The 26,125-nt window shown below is 38.0% G+C and overlaps 1 protein-coding gene across 1 annotated transcript in view; it reads right to left on the reverse strand.

Annotated features, from left to right (window-relative positions):
* Window positions 1-7,786: 7,786 nt before the first annotated feature.
* Window positions 7,787-26,125, reverse strand: part of LOC101848508 (hexosaminidase D) — a 20,597-nt gene continuing 2,258 nt past the window's right edge. Inside the window, exons 2-7 of the mRNA XM_005095662.3 lie at window positions 21,139-21,918; window positions 18,215-18,454; window positions 17,360-17,556; window positions 16,665-16,833; window positions 15,080-15,189; window positions 7,787-13,417 (exon numbers count right to left, since the gene is read on the reverse strand). Coding sequence (XP_005095719.1) covers window positions 12,457-13,417; window positions 15,080-15,189; window positions 16,665-16,833; window positions 17,360-17,556; window positions 18,215-18,454; window positions 21,139-21,900 — 2,439 coding nt within the window. The 5' untranslated portion in view covers window positions 21,901-21,918 and the 3' untranslated portion in view covers window positions 7,787-12,456. The remainder of the gene's footprint in view (window positions 13,418-15,079; window positions 15,190-16,664; window positions 16,834-17,359; window positions 17,557-18,214; window positions 18,455-21,138; window positions 21,919-26,125) is intronic.

The following is a 26,125-nucleotide window of genomic DNA, read 5'->3' on the forward strand; positions in this document are numbered from 1 at the left end:
TTGGCCTTGGCGTTCAGAAAGAAGGGGCTCTGGCTATAGGCTGACTCGCCCGCTGTGTGGACACCCCACCCCACCACACACTGTGGTGCGTTGCGTCTGCTTGCGCACGTCACACATTCACTCTATCCATCTCACAGCATTGTGACCTCTCCATCCCGCACCAGAGAAGTGAGAGGCACGGTATGCCTAGATAATCTAGACTGGGCTGGCCTATCACGCGATGCGTTCTGCTTGTCTGTGCATGCCACGCCCTCCCCACTCATTCGCTCTGGCCTTCATTGTTGGTTCGCGTGGGCTCTCCCATTCTTTGTTTCGCTGGATCACCGACAACTTTCTCAACTGGCAAGGTTTTATAATGTTTAATTGGTCTGTGCAGCAGCAGTATTCCGCTATAACCGACTCGCGTGACTGTCTGATTGCGCAATAGCAGTATTTTATTTACAAAGATAAAGAAGGAGAAAAAAGGGTTTTTTAGAATAGTGTCTTTATAACAGACTTCTCGTTGTTTCAGGACTCGTTATAAGTGGACTCCACTGTAGTAGTAGCATTTCTATGGTGCAAATTCCTGTCAGCCGCTCTATGCGCTTTCCATTCTATATTATTACCCCAGTAGACTTGATAGCATTCTGAAACAATATCAACCTCCAAGGAATCATACAGTGCAAGCTGTCATTTTACAAGATCTTTCGCTATCTATGGCCAGGTACCCATTCTCATCTGGCAAGATAGTTAAATTTAAATAGATACAGTGGAATTCGGATTCAACGAGGTCGCCGGGCCTGACCTAAAATCGCGTTGAGTCTGATGAGTATTCGTTCATAGCAAACAGGAGGTTTTGTGTAGAGATAAATACAGGCACTGACCAAGTAATATATAATTATATAAAGAGAAGTCACATTTAACACATGGTGCCTGAAATATCTGCATATTATAAACTGTGAAAAAAAAAAGACCCGATTCGTTCAAATGCATGCCTGTGTCATGACGTGTTTGTATCCCTGCGACGTTCCACTCCTGGATCGAGGGTGCCGCCTCCCCCCCCCCCCCCCCGACAGGCACACACAGTAACATGTGTGCTGGCCGCGAATCCGACCCCGACACGCGCATGCCAACAACGCATGTGTTGGTACAAAAAAGGCCACTGATTGGTCGCATGTCATCGGCTAAGTGAATAACGGTTCACGATGCTGGTGCAATGGATGGTTTTCGGGAATAAGTAAAGTTCGTTGTGGGAGAAAAATGAGGGAAGCCACGTCTGCGGGGGCTGTTCACTCTGGAAGCGACCTCGTTGAATCCGAGCTTGCTGATTTAAGTTTTCGTTGAATCCGGGTTATTCTTTTATTGATTTTAAAAAGAAAAAAAATGGGGAATCCATCTCCCCTCGTTGAATCCGAGTTCCACTGTAATAGCATTTGTATGGTGCAAATCTCTGTTCAACAGCTCTATGCGCTTTACAATCTGTATATTATTATTACCCGATTTGTGTAAAGTGCCTTTCCCAAGGACACATTATATGGCCTGAGGCTCGAACTCCCAAACCCTCAACCTCAGATTTGTTACCGTCTATACTATTCAGCAGTTTTGTGCTATGTTGCTGTTCCTAGAAGTGGTGATCTCCATTATTTTCCCCCTCTTTACCAAAGACAGTTATTAGCAGGTGTCAGTTTGTCCACGGGTGTTTGATGGGTGCTCTAGTGTGGTTAACAGTGGTTTGTTTCTTTCCTACCAAACATCTGTCATCCTTGTTATGATCTCCTTTTTTGTGTTTGTTACGTCTCTTGTAACTATAGCCCCTCTAATCTTCGGCACTTGTATGACTTACCGTGTTGCAAGTTCCGAACTCTTACTAAAACAAAAATGTGTTTATCCAATCCTTTTGTTGCACTGGTGTTTGTGATTTCGTACATATTGTAATGTAAGTAGTGAAACAGTTGAAAACAGCAGAGGCAATCAGTTTTTATAAAAGTTATGTATATTTTCAGTCTTTTGTGATGGTCTGTGTGACTGCGAGAAGGGTGGAAAGAGTTTAGGAAAAGGGCATCAGGGGGTAGGGGTAGCGTGAACAAGTGGATGTCAAAATCTCATACATTCACACTTGCTCCAGAAAGGGTTAAAAAAAAACACGCATTTGTGTAAGCTCAGACGAGCCTGTCGATGGCTACTGCCAGGTGGTTATATATATTATATCTATTGGTTCAGTCTCTTGGCTCCTTTCCCTTTTTTTTAAAGCTTTAGTAGAGGTTTTACAGTTACAGCGCTCGCAACTGCATAAGGTCATATGAGCACCAAGGGGTGGATGTCAACAGAGAAGTCCTTACTGGTAATCAGGCTTACCGGTACTCTCCTCACCTCTCTAGCTTCAACAGCACAAAATCTGCTTCGACTATCAAGGCACCCCGAAAACAGCGGGTCACAAGAGTATGACAAACATACAAAAGAAGTAGAGGAGAAAGACGATACTAAGGATTATGAAAGAAAAAGCAGCGGTTCCCTGATGCCAGAACCTTTGAATATATATGGTTTTAAATTTGTACATAATACTATAACAGTAATAACAGTTCAACTAGGATCCTGTTCTCCCAAGACAAACTGTCAAGACACTAGGATCCTGGTCTCCCTAGCCTCGTCTCAGGGGACCAGGATCCTGTTGTGTCTAAAGACTGTCTAGAGTGAACCTGAATGTTGTTTGCTATGGGTGAAATTTTTAAACGTTTTTTTTGTCACTAAGGATGAATTTCGACTACAGTGCGGCCTCTATAACGACCTCCGATATAGCGACATCCTCTGCAAAGAAACATGGTGCCCAGGTTGCGATTTTTTTCATATAGGCCTATAATGTATACAATTATTTGGTTGCCTCTCCACAACCACATTTTTTTTCTGGTCCCGACGATGTCATTGTAATAGAGAGGCTGCACTGTTTGTATGTACTAGACTTTGTTCTAGTTTCCTGGAGAGGGGGGAATGTTGCACAGCTGCAAGATAAAGCATGAATGCCATGCATGAGTTTCTACTTTTTCAGACACAGCCATTTTCTTCCTTGAGTGATAATTTCTCAAAAAAGCAAGTTTTATCTCCCAATTTTATTGTACAATCTTAAGAGTGTGATCAGTCAAAAGGAAAACACATATTATAAATTGTAAAAACAGTGCAAGTTATGATAACAAGTAACAAGAATCTCTGACTTCATGGATGGCATAACAGTACATGTGACGCTTACATGTATATGAATTTCGCAAGATTGAAAAAGAGACCTTATTAGTTAGAAGTAGTAGTGCGTAGACAAGAGGTACATTATTCTTGATTGGAGCAGATTAATCAATGAGTAAGTATAATGAGCTTCACACAGGTTCACTTTTAAAAAAGAAGACCAAATAAATTATATGACATAACATGTACATCCTGTGGTACTCACCCCATGCCAGTACAAGTACAAGTGAATGAAAATGCTAAAAAAAACTTGAAGAAATGAATGAAACTGTCCAATATACAGTCAAACCTGTGTAAGACGGCCACCCATTGTCATGGAGAAAAGTGGCCGTATAAGACAGGCGGCCGTCTTAGGCAGGACTGATCAAGATAAAGAAAAGAAACCATTCCCATCTGAGGTCCCAATCGAAAGTAGCCGCATTGTTGTTTTTATTGTTGTTGGTGGTGGTGGTTTGTATTTTGTTTGTAATTTTTATTTTGTTGCTGATTTTGCGCAAGGGTGAAAATAAAACAAAATGTATCATACGAGGAAGACCGAGTGCCATGGTAAAACAAACACATGGGTCGCCACCACTCGGAGAACGAGCAACACTTCTGATTGAATTATGACGGCTCGCCCACAACACCAGGGGCCAATGCACAATTTATGACAAAACGTAATGGAGTCACCAAGGTGGCCGTCTAAGACAGGTGTTATTGCTTAGTGTGATAGGGGTTGTGTATTAAAATATGGTGGCCACGGCCGCGTTGGACAGGTGCCCGTTTTACACAGTTAAATTATATAGAAAAAACTTAAGGGGGGAAATGGAAAGTGGCCGTTTGTACGGGTGGCCGTCTTATAGAGGTGGCCGTCAGGGCAGGTTTGACTGTATATTTATAAGTATAAAAATAAGAGCTAAACTTTGATTTAGTGCCATATTTATATATGGACCAGGGGAGGGAGGGAAAGGAATTTTTTTGTTCCATTCAAAGGTAAGAAATCACTTGTAATATCTTACGTAAATTTGAGAGTATAGTTTATCACTTTAAAAAGGACAATGAATTTGATGTGACTTTCACAAAATATGGCACACATTAACTTGTACAATGTAATGCTCATGCTCTGTGAATGATAGGGGAACCCATTTCAGTTCAGATTTATAGCAAAATAAAGTATAGAGAACTTAAAATAGATTATAAAACTTTCTGTCCCATATATATATACAGTGGAGTCCGAAAGAAACTTGGAAAATGTATTTACCCAATCATTGTCTTAAACTTAAACTTAAAGCCTTGCACTACCCACTCATGGCAAAATTCTGTGAAATTAAAGAAACTTAAAACTGCTTGCGTGTGTATTGAGGTGCACCATCATTGGTGTAATTGTATTGAGGTGCACCATCATTGGTGTAATTGGAAGGTATTGCATATCAAATGAAAGGGGAATTTCTTTTTTGTCAAAACAAATGATATTTTATTAGATCTACACTACAAACTGAAACTACAATACAATATAAGTAAAACAACACGGATAGCTCGGGCCTCGGAAGTTTGAGGGATATCTTACAAAGATAAAAAAACAACAACAAAAAACCACGGGATTGCAGGCACAGTTCGGCCGATGCGTGATTTCGAGTCTTCTGCGATCAACGTATCCGTATTAGTATTAGTATTATACTGTAGTTTGAAAGAAACTGGAAAACAGTGCAGTCACAAATACCACACTAAACTTGGACTTAACATTAAAGGTGCTCAGTATTTTGTTAAGACATTGGTTTTGAGTAGGTCACGAAGCATTTGGGCATGGTCTGTGTTAAATTTGAGACATAATCATCTGACAGTTCATCCCAAATGTCACAGAGAGTTGCAAACAAAGTGTCTTAACCGGGTGCAAATTTGCATTTTTTTCAACTGCAGATTCATTTTCCCATATTTTTTTATGTTGGATTCCTGGGCTACTAACAACCACTCCAGAGTTGGTATAATTTGCTTTTCCAAGAATTGTCTAAAGGCACTGGCACTTGTACGATGTGGTTCTATAAATGAAGCCACCCGTTGATTCTCACAAGTGGGGTTTTGTTAATTCCAGCAAGGCCACCCCAAACCATGGCAGTTTCGTGGTCTCTGATCCTCAGTGACAGATGATTATGTCGAACTTGGGCTCCAAGATCTAACTAATAATACAGTATTATTATACAGTCCATGCTCAAAAAGGGCTGGTGTTCTACATGAAACCAAAGGCTCATAAAATACTAATTTAATGAGTATTAATGTTAAATCCAAGTTTTACAGGGTATTTGCGACAGTTCTGTTTTCAAATCTTTCTGAAAATATAATAGCGGAGACAATAATATTCTCCATTCATTTGATATGCAATACAAAATGTCCATTCCTCCACTAAAGTCAATCCACTCTAATACAAGCCCGAAAACCGAAAACACTTTTATGTTTCCTTGATTTCACACAATTTTGCTAAGCTTGATTTTTAAACTAAGGTAAATTTTGGTGACCATATCTTGAATGACTCGGATCGTCAATGAAAAACTAATGTGTCAAACGATGCAGAATTTATTTAGCTTTACTTTAAGTTTAAATGGTGTGCAGCATGAGTGGGTAGTCCAACACAGTAACAACATGATAAATGGGTGAATATATTTTAAAGTTTCTTTTGGGCGCCATTGTTTTTTATAACAATAATAATAATCGCATATATTATATTTTTAGTGCAAATCCACGCACTACAGCTTTACAACTACTATTACCCTGGCACACCCTAGAACACCCAGAAACAATTTTGGTTTCCCAGGAAGCTTACAGTACAGTGCAAGCAGCGCATTTCACACACTCAAACAGTAACAAACTGACAAGATCTTCTGCCGTTTATGGCTGGGTACCCATTCCGTCCTGAGTGAAGTGAGAAAAATTTGTTTAACGCGCCTTTCCTAAGACACAACGTCATGACCCTGACAGGAATAGAACCCACGACCTCACATTTGCGACTCTGAGAGCCTTATCACTAGGCCACTGACGCCACCTGAATATGTACATGAAAACTCACCAAAAAAAAAAAAAAAAAAAAAAACCCAGAAGGAAAAAACCAGTCAAACTTGATACATTATATACATATAACAATTGTTTTCGGTAAGCAGTTACAGCAATCTTACATATCTAGCTTCACTCTTAGTGGCAAAAAAAATAGTTGAAAGTCAAAGGCAGTACAGCCAATAAACAGAAACATGAAAATCTCTAGCAATTAACTAATTAAAGGAAGTAAAAGCATGATGATAGGTGTAAGTGAAATCATCACTCATGATGCAAAGCTTGATCTTAAAAAGCTAGGTCAGCCTTTGACTTCGAAAAATAAGAAAACAAGACAATGATCAACATGCAGCCTACATGTGTATTATTATTTCAAATTATTCTTGGGTTGCTCCTGAGAACTACTCAGGACAAATGTAAATGACATTGGAAACATCCATCTCGTCTCTTGTGGGTAGCCTCTACAACAAGTTTAACTATCCTCTCCCACATATTTCCTACAAACATATAGTCGAACCTGCCTTGACGGAAACCTGTGTAAAACGGAAACCTGTCTTAACAGAATCTCCCCACTCCCCCCTTGATATATTCCTCTTTAATTACAATACCTGTATAAAACGGAAACCTGTCCAACGCGGAAACGGAAAGAAAAATACGCTCTCTTCCAAGGGTTTCACCTGTCTACGACGGAAAATTCTTTGTCCGCTCAACCCTGATTTGAAACAAAACTCCCAAGTTTGGTTCTGCCGGCCCTAAACTTAACGCTATGGCCATGCCGCAGGGCGAGGAAGGGGAGTAGGGGTGCAATTTGGGGGTAGATATGTTACCCTATCATGTGAACCCTGAGAGATGCAGATGGTCAGTGTAGCGTGGGTGTGAAATCTTACAACTGCCCGTGAGAGTGCTCGAGTAGCGAGCCACTTCGGAAACTGTCCTGGGTAGCCAAAGCCACAGGCGTGAAATAAGATTGACCAATGCCCTGATCGGACTGCCAGCTGAGAAAAGAGTTCCTCGAACGTTGTTACGATGATGGCAGTGAGGGGTGGCATTGGTGGGTGGGGCTAAGGGTGGAATCAAAGGAGATGTTCAAACGTTTCTGTTTTTAATAGGTCAAACAGTAGTCCTATGAAAGGCTAGCACTGGTGGTAATTGGATAAAAGTAAGACTGACGCATGCCATTTTTCAGACAGGATAGCAATTGAGAGGTGTGAAGTTTTGACCTCAGCTTGCCGATCGGACAAGCGATCCTTGATCCCACCGGCTGGGCCTTTGAACCCCCCCCCCTTAAATTTTAAATTCCCCTCTCTAAGACGGAATTTTTTTCAGGGTCCCTAGCGAGATTCCTTCTTACACAGGTTCGACTGTATTTATAACTAGTAATAGTAAAGAGAATCATGAAATGATGAATTGGGAGGAAAAAGCAACTATCATAGCTTTACACATAAATTACTAGTGTTGGAATTCCAACAACTATCAACCAGGGCTAACTACAAGGCAGCATTAAGTTGATTAAGCTGCTAGCAATAAACAAAGCTCTCCATGCCAACACTATGACAGATTTTTTTTTACTCTTTGGCATTTTAATTTCAACTTCTCAATTCTATGATGCAGAGAAATAAATTTGCCTCGTAGCTGGGATGAGAAACCTGCAAATTGAATAGGCACAAAGACACATCACATGTTTGTTGAAATATCATTGGTAGTTTCTGGAGTACTAGCAGCATTAAATGTTAAGCTCTCTACAGAACCATTGAAAAGTGGTTTCCTGGCTACATCAATATTGTTGGCAAGCACCACAACACTGGAAAGGGTCAAATGACAGTTCTATGCAGCAGGGGCAACTGACAGCGAACAAACAGCTGACCACCAACATGTACAAAATGTATTTTAAGCATAAGAAAAGTCAAAACCAAGAAAGTAATCAGCAAAAAGATTGAGCATGTGCAATATAAAAAATATAACTGATTGCAATAACAAAATCATCTACCTAATATGACATATATTGGCAGTTTAAAACATGGTCCTACCCTGTACAAACATAGTCATGGATCAGTTCAGCCCTTTACAAGAAAACCTGCAGCCATCCAGACACTTTAATATAAAATAACGAAACCTGATGGTACACAGTCTTGGTGACAAATTTGGGTACTTGAAGTTCCTGGATGTATACACCATGTTCAAAAACTCCTTTAAAAAATGAATGCACTTCATTAATTAACGGTTTACACCAGGCATTTGTCTTCTTCTTCAAGTGCCAGGTCTGAAACAGACATCAGTGATCAAGGTCTGCCATTCATTTCTCTGCTTGTTTGCTCTGTACAAACTTATCCAGGTCTTTTCCCATCATTCATCTGTAAGTGATTATGTTGCATCTTATTTTTTCCATTGAAAGCACACCCAGGCACATCTTTGATAAATGACAAGAACTGTATAAAATTACAATTTAAACCAGGGGTATCATCATAGCAACAGAATTATAGGATCAAATGGGCAGAGGTCTGAATTCCTGATTACAGCATAAGGGAAAATTTAGGTCTAAGCTTGGGGATAAGACACATCCAATGACCCATAACTCAGTAGCTGTCATGCACCATAGTGAATTATTTCCAAGACCAAATGACAGAAAATCTGGTTAAGTTTTCCAATTTAAAGAATCAAGCTTTCATTTTCACAAAATTCACTGTCATTAGTTCAAAGAACGAATAACAACAACAGTTCAGGAACAGGATGTCCATTTACAATCTCTCCCTCCCTAAATGTATGGTTGATAAGAACAGGTAGTTAAAAACAAAAGGATAGAAGTGAAATTAAGAATAAATTGATTGGACTTCCCAAATGAGAAAACTGCTGAATGTTCAAAATATTGAGACCAAGTGGGACCAACATAATACTAAAACTTTTCAAGCAGAATGTAAGGTCAAAATTCAAAACTACAATAAGGCAAAACACATATATATATAACCAGGAAGCTCAACTATTTAATGTTTTTTCCCATCCAATTCTGTTCATACCAGGTAGATTTATGTGTTGTTAGGAATGTCAAAAGTGATTGGTTAAAATACTTAAAAAATGAAGTCATAGAATTTTAAGACTTGTATCAGTTTCCAGTTATGACAGTATACTGCTACAATATTATGTTAAATAAGTCCTCGAATGATAACATATGCATATATTTAAGTACTTCAGCTCAGTCCCGATTAGAATAACCCACTTTTATTTACATTAATAAACTTTAAAGGTTTATTATTACAAAATATTTGTAAGGATAAAACAATAACAAAAAAGTGGAAATCTATCCTACTCAGCTAAATGACTAAATTAACTTGATAAAGAAATTATGGACTCTCATCACTACACCCGCCACATCTTGAATTCCGAGCACAATTTGTTCTTCGCCCATTGTTCATTCACAGTATTAAGAAGTTTTTTACCCAGCACAGATGGTTCTTGAAAAAGGAGAAGCCAAGTGTTATTTCTGCAGACATACCTGCGACTGACAGAAAGACAGACAGAGAGCCAGCAAACAAAACAAGCTTTTTACCCTTGTTCAGAATTAAAACATCACCATAAAAAATTGATAGCAAATTTCTAAAGCAATGTCCCCTAACTGTTAACAGCTCAGGTATAATTCCAAGAAGCAACTTAAACCCTTAATTATCTGTTTTATAGCTCTATAAGTACTGTCCTTTCTTCAAATGGTTGTTAAGTGGGATACAGTATCCCAGCACAAAGACAGACATGGATAATAAAAGAACTTATTCACATGGGAATCAAATTTAAGTCTATTGCCTTCAAGGCGTAGAAACCAATCCCTACACCACAGGCATCAGTGATGTAAATAGGCTCTGCACTCTTGCAATTACAGTTAGACACAATTCATAATAAATATTTCTGAGAAAAAAGCAAAAGCCCTCTGGTATTTTATATTAGTCATTTAAAAAACACAAAAAAAACTATAGTTTTTCTTAATTTTTAATTATCTTAGAAATACATTGTTCTTTATTTTGTCAGCTCAAAAATAAACTACGAATAAAAAATAAAGAGGAAAAAAAATTGCAAAAAAACCAAACCGCAACAGACAAGTAAAAAAACAATAACAAGAGGGCCTTAATTAAACCATCCTACACAGACAACATTGAAGACATAGGACAATCAGATTGATGCTTAAACAAGGCAAGACTGGGCTCTAGCTTATTTGATTAGTCTACACTTCCTACATTGAACAGTTTCAGAAGTTGTTTTGCTTAGGCCCTGAAAAAAAAGCTACATAAACAGGATTATAATAAGTCTAATCAACACGTTTGAGGCCCTTAGGTCATTCATCTTAATACTTGAATACAATTATATTATATAAAAAAGAATATAATGATATGACACTGTGCTATTTTTACAATAGTAAACTTGCTTTAAAAAGTTTGTGTATGAGCAGACAGATGATAAAAGACAGGGAAACAAAAAGTTTTACTATGTCACAGTTACAAGAATTTTGATCAGTTTCACACAACCAATTGAAGAAACAGCCTTGTTTTTAACTTAAGAGGTGACATTACATTATCATAGAATAAAAATTGTAAATCCTTTACACAAATCAGGAAATGGACAATGAAATTCTGTTGGCTTTCATAAATGGAATGCAGCAAAACATCTCAAAAGAATCAAGCAAGTTAGAAAATGTCACTTATCACATCAAATTGTAAAGGAATCAAGCTATCAGCGTTGCACATAATATACACAAACAGTGGTATGGCTTTTACAAAATGTCATTAACAAATCATTCACTTTATTATTTTTAATAAAACCAATCACAGAAACCTGAAAAAGCCGGTGAAAGCCAACAAAAACACAAAAATTATTTGAATAGCTTTAAGACTATGAAAGCAGCACTCTTGTTCAAAATAAAAATCAATGAGCTTTCAGAAAGGGAAAGAAAAACCGCGTTTGCTTCACTCAATAATAGGCCAGAAAACAAGCCCTCAAAATTTTGTTAAAATGTACTTTCTGCATTTATATTGCATTTGCAGAGAACTCCAAACACATGAAACCAAAATGTAAACACAAGTCTTTATGGATCAAATGAATTTAACTAACAATTTTAACACAAACAGACAGATAGTGTAAAATTTTAAAATATCAAATACATAAGGAGGCACTAGGAGTAAGTGGAATGACAGACTCAAATAGAGTTACCAATGACTATGAAAAATGGGCCCCTAAAAAGTAAATCTGTCCAGTAAATTTAGAATGAGACTATACGTGAACAGTTCCGCAACAAAATATCACGTATCCATTTTTCCCATTTTGACAAAAACGAAGAATTCCATTCTTCACCTATTTACTGAATAATCTTGAGCGACTTTGATTAAAGAGCTGATAACTATAGTATGATGAAATCTACGTTGGATTTTCATCCTTTACATTGATGAAATCAATTTTAACATAGCGCTACATATATGCACTTCGACTTTTCTACTGAGAGGAGACAAATCCGTATCGCACAAAATTGATTTCTAACAACTAAAAGCATTTTCAGGTCTGATTTGAAAATCATTAAGGATACCAGTACCCATAAAACTGCCATTATAAATGATAACAAAACCAATAAGTTGTGTGATATTGTAGAACTGTATCAGTAAGTCGAACACAACAATACCCTTAGTCTGTATTTTTCTCGAAATAGCTACTTCTTAACTTTTTTAAACATTAAACCATAATAACACAACTTCTCTTTCCTTTGAACTCAATGAAGAGGGACCATATTCAACCGTAAAAATAAACCCTTTAAAGAATAATGATATGATGTAGAATTATCTGGAATGGGAAGAACTGCCATCAAACTTTTGCCCGCCTCAAGTGAAGTCAAGGCCTGCAAAGGATATGCTGCAATTTGTCGAGAAAGGTTAATCGTCTTTGTTGCTCTTTAACAAATGTCACTTACAAGTTTAGAAAAAAATCTGTTTTTCATAAAAACAAAGTTAATTTTGCAATTTGCTTTACTTTGCAGGCAAATACCAAAAAAAGAAAAAGAAAGACAGCTAAGGAAACTTTTTGTTTTGGGACGGCATCTCCATTTGCTCCGCAAAATACGTTAAATAAGCAATATTTTTACAACCTTTTACAACCATTTTCAACCCTATCTTACCCTAATAATTAAATGTTTCTGAACAAACAGAATGTTTTTTTTTAAAAAGGTAATCTTCAAAGGACAGAAGCGCCCATCAGTTTTCAATTTTAATGTTTCATTTTGAGGAGCCTGCTTTCATAAGAATTCATTTTCTCATCTTCAAAATCCTTATTGTTAATTCCTTTTGCATTAGTGTCTTTCAACACTTGAACAAACTGAAGAGATTTTTTGGGTCCTTGCTTAGACCTGTCAATTATTGGCCTTGGGTCAGAAACCCTCTTACCTACCTTCTTTTCTGCAGCCACTCTTTTATTTACAATACCCTCATCAGCTTGTTCCACTCTGTTATTTGAATCCATTCTCATATCAAACTGTTTCTTCCTTGTGTCGTGATTCTCAATGAGAGCTTCAAGTCTGTTCTTAGGAAGGAAAGGGGGACTCTCCTTAGGAGGGGTTCTCCTTTCTGATCCAGAGATATATTTTGATCTCATGTTGTTACCTTGTAGAGCAAACATTTGATTCTCCACCCTTTTCGCTGCTTTCACTTCTGGTGAGTTATATTGCTTCCCCTTTTTTCTGCCATCGTCCACCCCCCCACTGGGAAGAACGACTTCCCTGTCTCTGTATGTTGGACTTGTGCTTCGTTTCACACTTTTACTTTTCATTTCATCATCAGTTTTCACAACCATCTTTGAATGCCTCTCTACATCAATTCTGTCAAATGGCCGAGCTTTCCAGGAAGTTGTATTCAGCAATTTGTCCAACCTCATAATGTTATTTTTATTTTCCCGTATCCGCTCAAATATGTTTTCCTCTAGCCATTCATCCACAGTATCCTCTGAGTAAATAGCTTTAAGCTCTTCTTTCAGGGGAGTGCTTATTTTCAAAAAGTTGGAGGTCTGACTGGTGAGGTCCGCCTTCAGGCCCTTCAAAAGACCTGGATTTGAGAAGCCATGTGCTACTTGGTAGTCTGATAGCCATCCTATCAGCCTTTGTTTTGTTTTGTCACTTTTCTTAAAGTATCCATAGTATTCTTGGAGGGCATAGTAAATGGGACTTCCAGGAAACCTGAAAATAGTGAAAAACATCACAACAATGATTCCAACTGATGCAAACTCGGTATGAGCACAATCAATAAGCATAATAATTTTCTTTGACAAACAATATATACAGAAATACAAAATACCTTTTGTTACGAATAAGGCATCTGACTTCACAGTAATCTTTCAGCAACTAGAGTCAGTTATATACAAAAATGGTAGGGCACAGCACAAAGGTTTAATCTCCCCAAAACTCCCTCACCACTTCACTACCTTTTAGCTACTGGAGTTACCAAACTTTAGCGGCCATTTTCTCGCTTATTCCGCCACTGAAATCAGGTGACCTCACTTTCTTCAATCGCAAATATCTTGAATTCTATTCAAGCAAGTAAATCTGCTTTCAGATGATACCAATAACGCCACGCGCTCAAATATTGACGAGTGCCTGATTCCACCACGTCGTGACACATATATATTTTTAATATTCTTAAAATCTGTGTTATGCTTTTTTAGTTTAGTTTTAGCATGGGTTTAACGGCACAGGCAACACAAATAAGTCATAAGCACCGAAGATTAGAGATGTTACAAGATAGTAACATACACAGAAAAGAACGAGGACAGATAAGGACGGTAAATTGTTAGCGAGAAAAAAAGAACAAATCAGCATCCGCCAACCTCCTGCTGAGTTATGATTGTAAGATTGAAACTGCTTTCAATTTTAATCATTTTTCCCCAATATCAAAGTTAAAGAACTCTTTAAAACAAATGCTAGTTATGTTTTTCTTTCGAAAATCGGACCATCATAATGGAAAGTGTGCCTGTTTCTAATTTGGATAATAGTAATAGTCATTGGACTCCCGATGTCCCGATTATGACGTAATTAAATGCTAAATAGAATTTTACTCTCAATTCAATGTACTGAACTTGTATTGTTTGATTTTTTATTCTTCCTAAAATAACAAATAAAATGACACCTCAGTGGTTCCGATAAAACTATTATTAAGGATTGTATGACGTTTTGAAGCAAAATTTTGAGGTTTGGGGGGATCAAATACAGCGCAAAAATTTCGCCAAATCAGGGCGAAAATTGATTCAGAAAAAATGGTCACTGCTTCTGAACTAACAAAGATAGCACAACAATTTAAAAAGCTCTGAAAACAGAAAGCCAAGCTTTTTCCTATACCCCTAACTTCAGTGCCCTTGGAGAAGTTTGAAAATTTCACTGAAGTGCCTATTATAAGATAACACTCTTCGCAGCCTGAAATTGGGTATGTAAAATTGTGGAATCCCTTGCACACTGAAAGAGTTAATGTGATCCCTCTAATAGAATTCAGAAGACAGAAATCATCAATCCTGATCTTTCATTTTGTTCATTTTGATGTCCTTTTCTCAACTGAACAAATAGACAAGGCTCATAACAAAGGACATGTAACAGACTCAATTATTGAGCTGTATTGACATTATTATTAAAAAGACAAATATCGTTAAACAGCTGGAAAGTATATGGTCAAAGAATAGAAAGATAAATGTGTATCCCTCGTATTAACCTTTAAATGACAAATTAAGAGCTAGCCCCTCCTTTTCCTGATATTCACTTCGATTAAAACTCATGCACAGATCAAATCTGACAAGGGTGTGTATTCATTATCAAAGATACACATCTACAAAAAATGTACAGAAAAATGCCAACCTGCAGTCCTGAGATACTTGGGCATTTCGTGTTTTTGGATCCAGAACAGGGACACTCATCTCCAGTAAGCTGCTGCACCTGAGGATGTCACTGGTGGACCTGTGAATGTCCTGCCCAGAAATACACAAAACTATTAACGTCTTCAATTATGACACATCCAGCAGAATAAGGTGGACAGGGAGAAACAGAAACAATAAGGAAAAGATTGAGTAGAAATAAAGGCAGAGAGGTACACAAAAGAAGACACGAGAAGGAATGACGCAATAAGATATATAAAACATTAGAGCATAATGTGCGCCTGCTGTACTTTACTGGATTAGGTGTAAGACTACATACTCGAAAGAAGGTAAAAAGGTCACAATTCTTGAGAAGAGTTGTAATTTAAGAAGAAACTTGCCAGTGGCACAACACAGCAATTTTGATACAGATTATAATTTTGAAAATCTTTGTAGCATTCTTGAATTTTTATTTCTTGAGCTACTCCATAAATGTATGAAACTGTGGACAGAGGAGTCTTCATCTACAGTAAACAAAGTCAGATATATAAGAACAAAACAAAGGTACAGTATCAAGCACTGCCAAGTAAAATCCCCACTGTATGTATATATATTTTTTTTAATGTTGTTTCAAACCTTCCACAAATCCCACTATTACAGTTGTGCATGTTTTCGCAAAGACCATCAACGGTGTAACCTGCTCTTTTATGTCTTCCTATGTTTCTTTCTTCATTTCTGTTTATTTTCTTTTAAATCTTCTCTCCTTTATTTCATTTCCCTCTATTAATCTCACTTTCTCTACTTCTATTCAGTCCTTCTTCTCACATAATACTTTTGAATTCAACCTTGAAAGCACAAACCTTCTTGCCAGAAGTACCCCGCCCCAAATGCACCGACGCCATGGCTGATCGATTGTAAACATGTGGGTTTGGCAGAGGTATCAGCTAAGATTTATACCAGCTACAGAAAAATGACCATTTACAGCTCAACAGATGATAAAGGATGTAAAAAACCTTAGCTTTTTTCAAAGTTGATTGAATGAGCTATTCAAAAATGATAACCGATAAAACAATTACAAACAAAGCATAAAATGCGAGGAAGTCAACACTAAGCAAGGTAGCACAGTGGAACCAGTGATAACACATGGTGTGTAGTTGTGCAGCTGGACCGCGTCACTATATCGATCCATCTCTGGGCCAAGGGATGCGCTATGAATTCAAAATAACTTACAAACTCATTGGTGGCTATTTATGCTTTGACCTGCAATTTATTACATCATCTACCATCCTGCTCACTTCCTGGTTAAAGAAGATCGGCCCTATAAAAAGAGCCTGCAAGCTTCCCAGGTAGCCCTGCTCACACCCTATATATATGGAAATCGCACTTCCAGAGTTAAGAGGGATCTGAACGACTATTTTCATATTGGAATATTTATTCTCAGCACAGTATTTTGTCTTCAGACTAAACCAGACCCTTAAATTTTTTAATGACCAATTCTATTTCCTGCAGATTTGATCTATTCTTCTATGGCCCAGATGTGTTTCTTAAGTCTATCAATTTTCTGTCTACTTGAGAGAAGAGAAACAAACCTTAGTGAATCCCCCATATTTCATGGTGGCCAGACAGACAGCAACACTCGGCACGGCAGCAGGTATAAGCTCACACAAAGTGGCAAAATGGTCATATCTCTGCCAACCGGTCAAGGCAATGCCTGAGAACTGGATCATATCTCTATACCTTGCGATGATCTTCAACCAACTGAAATATCACAATGTGTTAAGAAACCTAATTTGCACTTATGACAATCACACAACTAGAAATTTGTTTCTAGAGCTTTCAACTAAAAGGTCCATATCAGCAGGTATTTCAAAGGTCAAAGTGACAGTTTAAAACTTGAAATATTGTAATACTTCTTCACTTTTGTCTTCTCGCGCATCTGTTCATACTCTTGTATCTTCTCTCCACCACTTGACTTCCTTCTATTCATTTCATGTACTCTACTTCCTTACAGTCCATCTTTCTCCCTTGCTCTCTTTTTTTTCTCCTCTCTTTCTCACATAATTCTTTCAAATTTAAGAGGTATATGAATGACTTTGTGCTGGAGCATTTCTTTTCAGTCTAGTTTTTTGTCTGCAGACCTATACAGGCTGTTAAAATTTTTAAAAACCTATTCTGTTTCAAACAAATTCTCTCCATTCCTTTTCGGTGTAAATGTTTTCTTATGTCATACAATTTTCAAGAGGTAATAAAAGCTCACAAGTATACCTCTATTGAAACATCTCACCTAAAATGATTAGCAATGTGGAAGCTGGGATTAGTATAAAACTGCCTTGCTCCTGAAGCTCCTTTGAATGATGAAGCAATCCAAACTCTTGGGAACAGCAGAGAGTATTTCTGCCACACATCATCATCAATTTTTTTCAGAATGTTACGAGTGTAGTGCCACACCATTATCTGAACCAGGCTGGGAAGGGAGGAGTCCTGCAAAATGTGGACAAAACCCCCACAGCTTGAGAGAATTACAAAACATCAAAGTGCAAACAATATCTTTCATTTACTGCATTATATGTATGACACCTGAATATGAAAATATAGAGAATGGCATACTACACGCAGAATCATCCTCTCCTTAACCCTCTAGAATTGATCAAGCTTCATATATATCCAACTTACTTTAACTTCTAAAATGATGACAAAAACACATATCACATATACAAAAGATTTAAAGTCGATTTTTGTTTTGTATCTGTGTTTCAGTTTGGACAATAAATAAGTTCTATTGTTTAGGAAAATGGATAGTGTACTTCGAGGTTTTGTGACACCATAAGGTTCTTGAAAGGCCATAGAACAGATATAATGATAAACTAAACCTTTAATTGAGGAAGTACTCTTAATTGCTTACTTAGGGCTTTGAACATCACAAGATATATCACCACTATTGCAATGACATAACATGACAACTTCCAAATAGGAACAAAGATTTTCTCCTGCAATCTGTAACCAAAAATACCTTCATGTCAATTTTAGAATTTCCGGGTACTTAAACTATTCAAAGTCAATATCACTTTTAATAGTTTTAATGCCAAAAAGTTTATCATACTTTCATTCACACAAATTCTGTCAACATTCAAGCATTTACCCGAATATCTTCAAATGTGATACCACGCAGTTCATCATCCCACATGATCGGAGTAACAGACCTGCCACCTGTCCTATAGTTTCCAACCATAGTGGCAACATGCTTCACATGACGCAAAAACAATCGTTCCTTTGTTACATTCTCTTTGACCATAACATCAGCGCTGACTCCTCTCCCCAGTTCATAAACTTCATCACAACCAATGTGCAGACGGGTCACACGTGGATGAGCATCTAGGACCTAAGGAACAACAAAGGCAACATCAGCGGTGATTAACATCAAAACCATCATATATCCATACCAACATCACAACATAGTCTTCACACTTACTGTTGGCTATCTAAAAAAAAGTATTTTTCCATGAGCCTCAGTGGTTAGGGGAGGAAGGGAAGTTGATGTTGCAAATTCATATGTGTTGGAAAGGAAGAAAATAATTGAAACCATTTCCTCAGGTAAAGAATGATAAAATTCCGTAAACATGACAAGATATTACATATATTTATTGTTGTCGATAAATTATGAGACATAAGAAATACTTAAATACTTATACTTTTATTTATAGACAGCATAAATAAAAAATATAGTGTGGTGGCCAGGGCAAAAATAGGCATAGGTGTCACGACGCGTTGGAATCAGGTGATCGTCAATTTTTGGGCACGTGGAGTTATTGCTACCATCTGAAAGATGATTTTTTTACCTTGCTTCCAATGAAATAAATATCCATCTATCCTGAATAGAACTCAAGATATTTGCACTTGATTTCAGTGGTGAAATTAGCGAGAAAATGGCCACCAAAGTTTGGTAACTCCAATAGCTAAAGAGTCCTTGAAAATAGAAAAATGACATATTTTGGGCCTTAAATAAATGTTTTTCAGTAAAATTCACATGGAAATTAGTTTTTATTTATGGAAATACAAGAGCTTGATCCAAAAAATAAAAATTCCATATACATAAATTTCCAAACTGGCGGAAAAATGCTTGTTTTTACGATTTCTGTAATTTGAGGAGCACCTGATTCTACCACCATGCTGCCTCAGATATTGTCATTTTTTGACATTTTACACTGATGCAGCCATAGAAAACCCTTTTACCTCCTTACATGTCACAGTTAAATCTATACAACACCTCAACATTTGACAGAGTACAGCATATTTAAGGTTTAGAACTTAGTGAACAGCAAAGCAAGGCAGAGATTTTGTAAGATATTTTCAGAAAACATTTTCAGTGAAGTGATAATGCTTCTTACTGGAAAAATGCAGAAAATGAGTTTCAAATAGCTGCAGTTCCTTACTGAGATGGAAAACTAACGACCTTGAAATTTCATGGATAACAAAACTGATTACTTCAAGTGTCATGGACAGAGCTGAGCTACTCTCATTACTTTTTCTTGTGTTGCATATTTGAACTTAGAGTTATTCTACAACACTGCTTACGTTACCTTAATTTTGTTATTTCTCTTTGAGTAATCCCAAAAAAATGGAGTCTAGAAATATGCTGGAGTAAACTTGACACAACAAACAATTACATGCGGATGACAACATTAAAACTTAACGAGAACGTCTGTGCTTTTCCAAACATAAAACAGACATGCGCAGCAGCTCCACAGTTACTGAGTAAGTACATGGGATAAAGGTCTCCTTCAGCCCTCCATTTGGAACTAACTAAAACTTCTACTTCTACACACATTCAGGGTCTCCGCTCTCTGCATGCCAACATGGGGACAGCATGACAGCATGGATGAAATATGATTCAAACTTTTTTTTTGGGGGGGGGGGAGGGGCCAGAAGTAGACCTTTACTGCACATGTCTACCTAAATATATCTTTTTGATTTATTAGAAGGCGAGGCCAATTATAAATTTCATTTAATGTGATTACATTTTACAGTCATTTGACACTGATTTCAGGCTTCTGAAAATGTACGAGACGGTAAGTTATTGAGTTATAAATACCTCACACCAATGAACAGTATCTTGCAGCTACGCCCTTGTTGAAAAAGAGCTCAGTTCAGATATGGGACACACAAGAGGACTAGTCCTCCAAGATTTTGAATTGAGAAGATGGTTAAGTCCCTCACATAAAAATCTTTTTATTCCCCTAATCTACTTACCTCTCGTGGTTTCATTGAATTTTCAATTTGTTATAGTATAAAAAACTAAAAACTTTTCAAGCCATGTTGCCCCACCAGGAGAGCTGCATTAGTTCATATTTGTGTACCCACACATCTTTGAAATACAGCCAAGCATGTTACCCTGTCGATTTGACCCTATTCTTAAAAAATAATAGGACATAAAGTGTTAATAACAATGTTCTGTTTTGTATCCCTGATACATTTGATTAAATGAGCTTCAAAGGAGAAAAATAAAGATGTCATCATTGTAGCTGCCACACTCTGGATATATTGATGCTGTCTGGTATTTAAACTGTGAGAGAAAACTGTTCAGGGGTGCTCCGTTAGCTCAGTCAGGATCATGCCCCAAGGGGCATTTCGAACTTAAGCTACTTTGTGGAGTTTTTAAGGCTCTCTACCCATTTAGCTCTGTCCTGTCAGAAACATGCAAAAATTCGAGATCTCTTGGATTGCTAACTTTACAGTGTTGACAGGGGTGTTTTATATATATATATATTTTATATATATATATATATATATATATATATATATATATATATATACAATGACCCATTAAAAAAAATAGAAGGACTTCTGCTGTGGCAGCAGTATAACTATAATAACAAGGTGTGACAACACATTGATAGTTAGTAATTCAGAACAAGTTCTTGCAACTACAGTCTCACAACTGAAAAGAGATCTTTGAGGACATGGTACCTCTACTCTTGTACCATAGAGTAATCAACCAAGTCAGTTGAACAGAAAAAAAGATTCTTAGAGATCTATGTTGAAACTGTGCAAACAACAACTATTTACCTGTTTGATCATTTCTGATATGATGGTCAAAGATGCCTTAGAGTTGCTGTCGATGACTTGAGGTGTGTGAGCACTCTCCCTTAGTTTTTCATTGTTTTCATATTTCAGGACAAACTCCATGTGGCCAAAGGTCTGGACCAGTGGCATAATCTCAAGTCCATTGTCCTTGGCAAGACTCTGAATCTGCATAATATCTGCCTTCGTGTAAGAATTTCTGGCAGCCAAACCTTGCAACGATCCACTGTACGGAAAAGTATCCTCATATTCAATCAATAGACCAGTAGCACCCATTTTGCTCAGTAGGGGGAAAAGTTCTTTGAAATAAGAAATCTTCGGTGCTGCTCCTTTCAGATCTAGATGGACAAACCTGTTCATTGACTTCAAAATATCTGTAATAGATATATCAATCGCCTGGTAGTGAGGATCATTGGCCGATGGTTTTTGAACAGCAGACTTTGAGGCAGGACTGTTTTTCATGCTCTTCGCTTTCGTCCGAACATCGTGAGAGGATGGCTGCACCCTGTTTGTTTTACGGGGGGGAACATCTATCACTCTATTTTCAGCCTGAGGTTTCTCCTTAAACCAAGGGTGTTCGTCCTTCAAACCCTCGAAAATACCTTTCCATCCAAGTCCCCCATCTACATTCTTGAATTGGGGAGCAATTTTTGGAGCCAGCAATGACTTCCAGGAAAAATACAAGATGACCAAACAGACTACCAGGACCAAGACAAATGATAGTCCTGGTTTGTTCCTCATACTCATCACTTTTGCCAAGTATATCTGTGAAAACATTAAAAAAATCTCTGAATTCTAGAGTGTACCCCACACACACACAAAAAAAGAGATAGTATTTTTTAAAGAAAGAAAAGAAAACAACATATACTGCGGATGAAAAATAAAATTTGAACCCAAACATGGACCAAAAGATCTTATTATTACCACAAACAATATTTTTGTTCAAAGAAAATCTTTTAAGGCCTGGATTTTGGGAAGTGTGCATGATGCTTGATCTCTCCAAGTTACCCCTCCAAGACATTCATTTCTATTAAGATGCACTGTTTACATAATTTTTTATGCAAAACTCGCATAATATATCGTCGGCTGAGAATTCTAACCGTCCAACTCCGAGATTTTCTCAAATTGCGTTTTTCCTTAACATAGATCGACATGACGAATGGCTACGTCCTATTAAAATCCAGAACAATTTTGACAAACAAAAGTCCTGTTTTTATAGAGAAATTTTAACCATACATTCCGTCCGGCTTCCATGACAGAAGAATTCTAACCGTCTTTTAATTCATTTAGATCGCCCGCCATTGTGGATCACGGTGATAATGGATTGTTCCAAAGGATGAGTTTGATTATGTAAAATTAGAAAAGACAGCTTTTGTTAAAGGGTTGGTCGACTGTGTCCATCCTGTGGAGAAAAAGGAGAGAGAAAGCAGAAGATCATGGTCCATGAAGTACAATTTGCGGGTGAATGGGGCCAGAGTCAAAGTGTGCAAGGCTTTCTTTTTTAAAAAGTTCTACAGACTAATGTTCTCACACTTGTTGGGTGTAGCAGAGGGTGAGGTTCCAGTTCAGAGAAAAAAGGGTGAGGGAGGAGACTACAGAATCAAAGGTACTTAAACAGTTTCTTCGTGATCTGCCCAAGTTGCCATCTCACTATTGACGGAAGGACTCCAGTAAGTCATACATTGAACCTCTTTTCCAGAGCCTACAGGCAGAGTACCAAACTGTCACTTGTATAAAGAAAAGTATGACGGGGGGGGGGGGGGGGGTTGGAAGGGGGGGGGGGTACTTTCCAGCTTCAAGTTAAACGAAGAGTTCAATGCTATGAACCTGCCATTGTTCCATCCTCGAAAAGACAGGTGTGATCTTTGTGTGGGCTTTGAGGAGGGGAATTTGGAAGAGGGAACATACAAAAAAGACAGCAGACACGGAAAAATGCATGGGCAGCCCCAAAATCAAATGCATCACAAAGGACCTGCAATCAGTTCTGCTATATCCACCCACTAATGCATCTGCTTTGTACTACAAGACGAAATTACAAAACAATTTCACAGTATATGATCTAGAGAGCAAGGACAGGGTACGTTATATCTCAAATGAATGTGAGGGTGCTCTGACTGTAAATGAATTTGCTCCTTGTGTGGCTAATTTTTTGTCATCTGATTTGACTCCACGTGAATGTATCGTTATATTCAGATGGATGTGGTTACATGTATGTATCGGAACCACAAAGTCACAATGAGTTACATTTCAGCTCTGTCAATGGTAAGACTGTAACACTAAGTCCTGAAGGTCTTGTCATTTCGAGTTGTTCGATAAAATTAACGTGTCACGATGACCGAGTTAGATATAGCAAAGCGCGCGACGTCCCCGCCGGGTTAGAGAATTCTAAATGAACATTTCGCTCGTCGACACTTGGACGCTTAGAAATCCAAAAGTGAGTGGTCTATCCATATAACTCTGGTTTAGGACTTAAATTAACAAAATACGGCAATTTTGATATATATATATATAAATACTTAAAAGTAGAGTCATTTATTTCAGTCTAGCCCATTTAAAGACAGTAAATCCTAATAAGCACCATTGAATCCAGTTTTTTGTCTCTCCTGCAAAATTTCTGAAATCCGGAGTTGGACGGTTAGAATTCTCAGCTGACGATATATACTAAAGCCTTTGCATGCAAATCAATGGTTTTCAAGAAAATATTAATCTAACTGGAAAACATCAAATTATGGTGAAATACAAAAGAACCCACTGAACCCCCCCCCGATTTTTTAAGGCCATGGGGCATGCTGAAACCATCATGTCATTAAAAGCAAGTCAAATAAAGTACAATTACAGAATCAGTCCAATTATAATACAGTTCGTATTAAAATACCCATACAACTTATAAACTATAGAGCTGGGTCGCGAGCCCGAGAACGAAACCGAATTGCCACTCTTCCCTGCGGAAAGCGATTCGCGATTCACTTCAGCGGAACGTGGAACAGTATAGCCTTCCGATTCCCGATTCACTCCCCAGTCGCTGTCACCACCTTGTGGCTTGTTTGTAACCTACAGCTGGGTCGCGAGTCGAGTCAAGAACAGAACGGAAAACTTAGTATGGCTCCCCTTATTTTACAAAAGATGGCATTGTCCAACTCCCCTATCAAAACAAAATGAACGGGTTCCAACCAATAGACAGAAGGAATTTTATGGAGCCATTGTTTTAGCAAATCATGGGGGCGTGAATTTACGGGGTCGCTAATTGAGGTCAGTAGAGCAGCACAACGAAGGGTGAGGGGTGGAGAGGGCAACAAGAGTGGGACTCCCGAAGTAGCGTTGATATGACACTGTTCCGTTTCAAGCAACGAGTTGCTTAGTATTCCATGAGCGCTCGCGGACTCGCGATTCTTTGAAGCCCACTGAATCACGAATCGCCACTCTCAGATTTGGTGAGCAGAATCCAGCTCTAATAAAGTAATAATTTTTCGTGGCGATAAAGTCAAAATTCGGGTAAAAAAGCAGATAAAAATGAACAAGAAAAGTGCTTTAAAATATCTGAACATGAAATGAGTCCATGAGTAAAATAATACTGGAAAATGTCTAGCCAAAGACGGAATTTTTTTCTCGCTCCATCGTGATTTCATCTTCGTCTTCATATTATATATAAGACTAGATCTAGACTAGAATAGAGTGTTTTGGGGGGCTCTCAAGGCCTGGTAGGTCTGGTTAGGGTCAGGGTTAGGGACATGCGTCTAATCCTGATTGGATGCTTATTTTAGTATCACATCCTGGGATACCCATAGACTATTTTACAAGACCACGGAGATACACTACACACTACACGATCTTTGGAGGTACTGCGTGGAACGACATGTTGGGTCAGTGGCTTGGCCTATTATTCGTATCGATGTGTTTTGCACAGTAAAATTTGACACTTGCGGCTAACTGCAGCATGTTTAGCCATGCTCTAGTGATGGACGATCGCTTAGATCGTTGATGCTCAGAACAGTAAGAACGCTAGTGCTTGAAATTGAAACATGGTAAACGCAAAGACAATAAAGCGCGCTAAAATTACCGTAAAAAAGCAGACAGATTTACCTTCCCCCCCAGGAGGCCCGATAAACAATGCGTAGAAGAGAAATAAGCAGCAGCATCATCGGAGCGCTGCATATAAAATATCACATTACTGTACGTCTCGTGGAAAAACATTGCACCAAACGTCGTGCCATGGGAGGGATACACGATCTTTGGTGCCATGCAGTTGGGTATGTTTAGATCATAAGTCGCGAGATTGGAGGGCTATCTCGGTCTGATGTGACACAAGATGGCCGCCTTACCTAGAAATAGTTTGCGTCATTCTACGTTTAGTCGCATGTGGGTTAGGGATAGGGACAAAAGCCTGAAGCTATGAAAAACGTAAATCGGAATTAAATGCAGGAATTTTAACAATCGCCCTTGATTCTACTATTATAAAACATATATTGTCCTTCCTTATCTCGGCGTTTTTTCGGTAGTTCTCAACCCGTAATTCTTATTCACCAGTTTTGGCCCAAAGAGTAGGGGGGTTTCAGGGGGCTTGCCCCCCTGACCTAATAAAAGTATGGTGGGGGGTCATGCCCCCCTGAATTTTACCATTATAACTAGATGTTTTGCAGTTGTTAGGTTTGATATCTTAGCTCGCCGCGCATCAAGTCAAAAGTAGAGATCTAGAAATAGAAATCTAGATGTAGATCTAGATGTAGATCTATATCTATATCTAGATCTAGGCACAAAAAGAAAGGTGGGAACTACCGAAAAAGCATCCTTATCTCTCTCTCTCTCTCCTCTTTATTGACTTTTTGTGTTTGTTACTCTTTTGTAACAACAACTCGAATCTTTGGCACTTATAATAATTAGATATCTAGATTCTAGTGATTATTCGGACTCGAGTCCGAATATGAAAAAATGTTATTCGGACTCTGATTCTTGTCCAGCATGACATCACTTCCGA

The sequence above is a fragment of the Aplysia californica genome, unplaced genomic scaffold, assembly GCF_000002075.1.
Source record: "Aplysia californica isolate F4 #8 unplaced genomic scaffold, AplCal3.0 scaffold00110, whole genome shotgun sequence".
NCBI classification, from domain to species: domain Eukaryota; kingdom Metazoa; phylum Mollusca; class Gastropoda; order Aplysiida; family Aplysiidae; genus Aplysia; species Aplysia californica.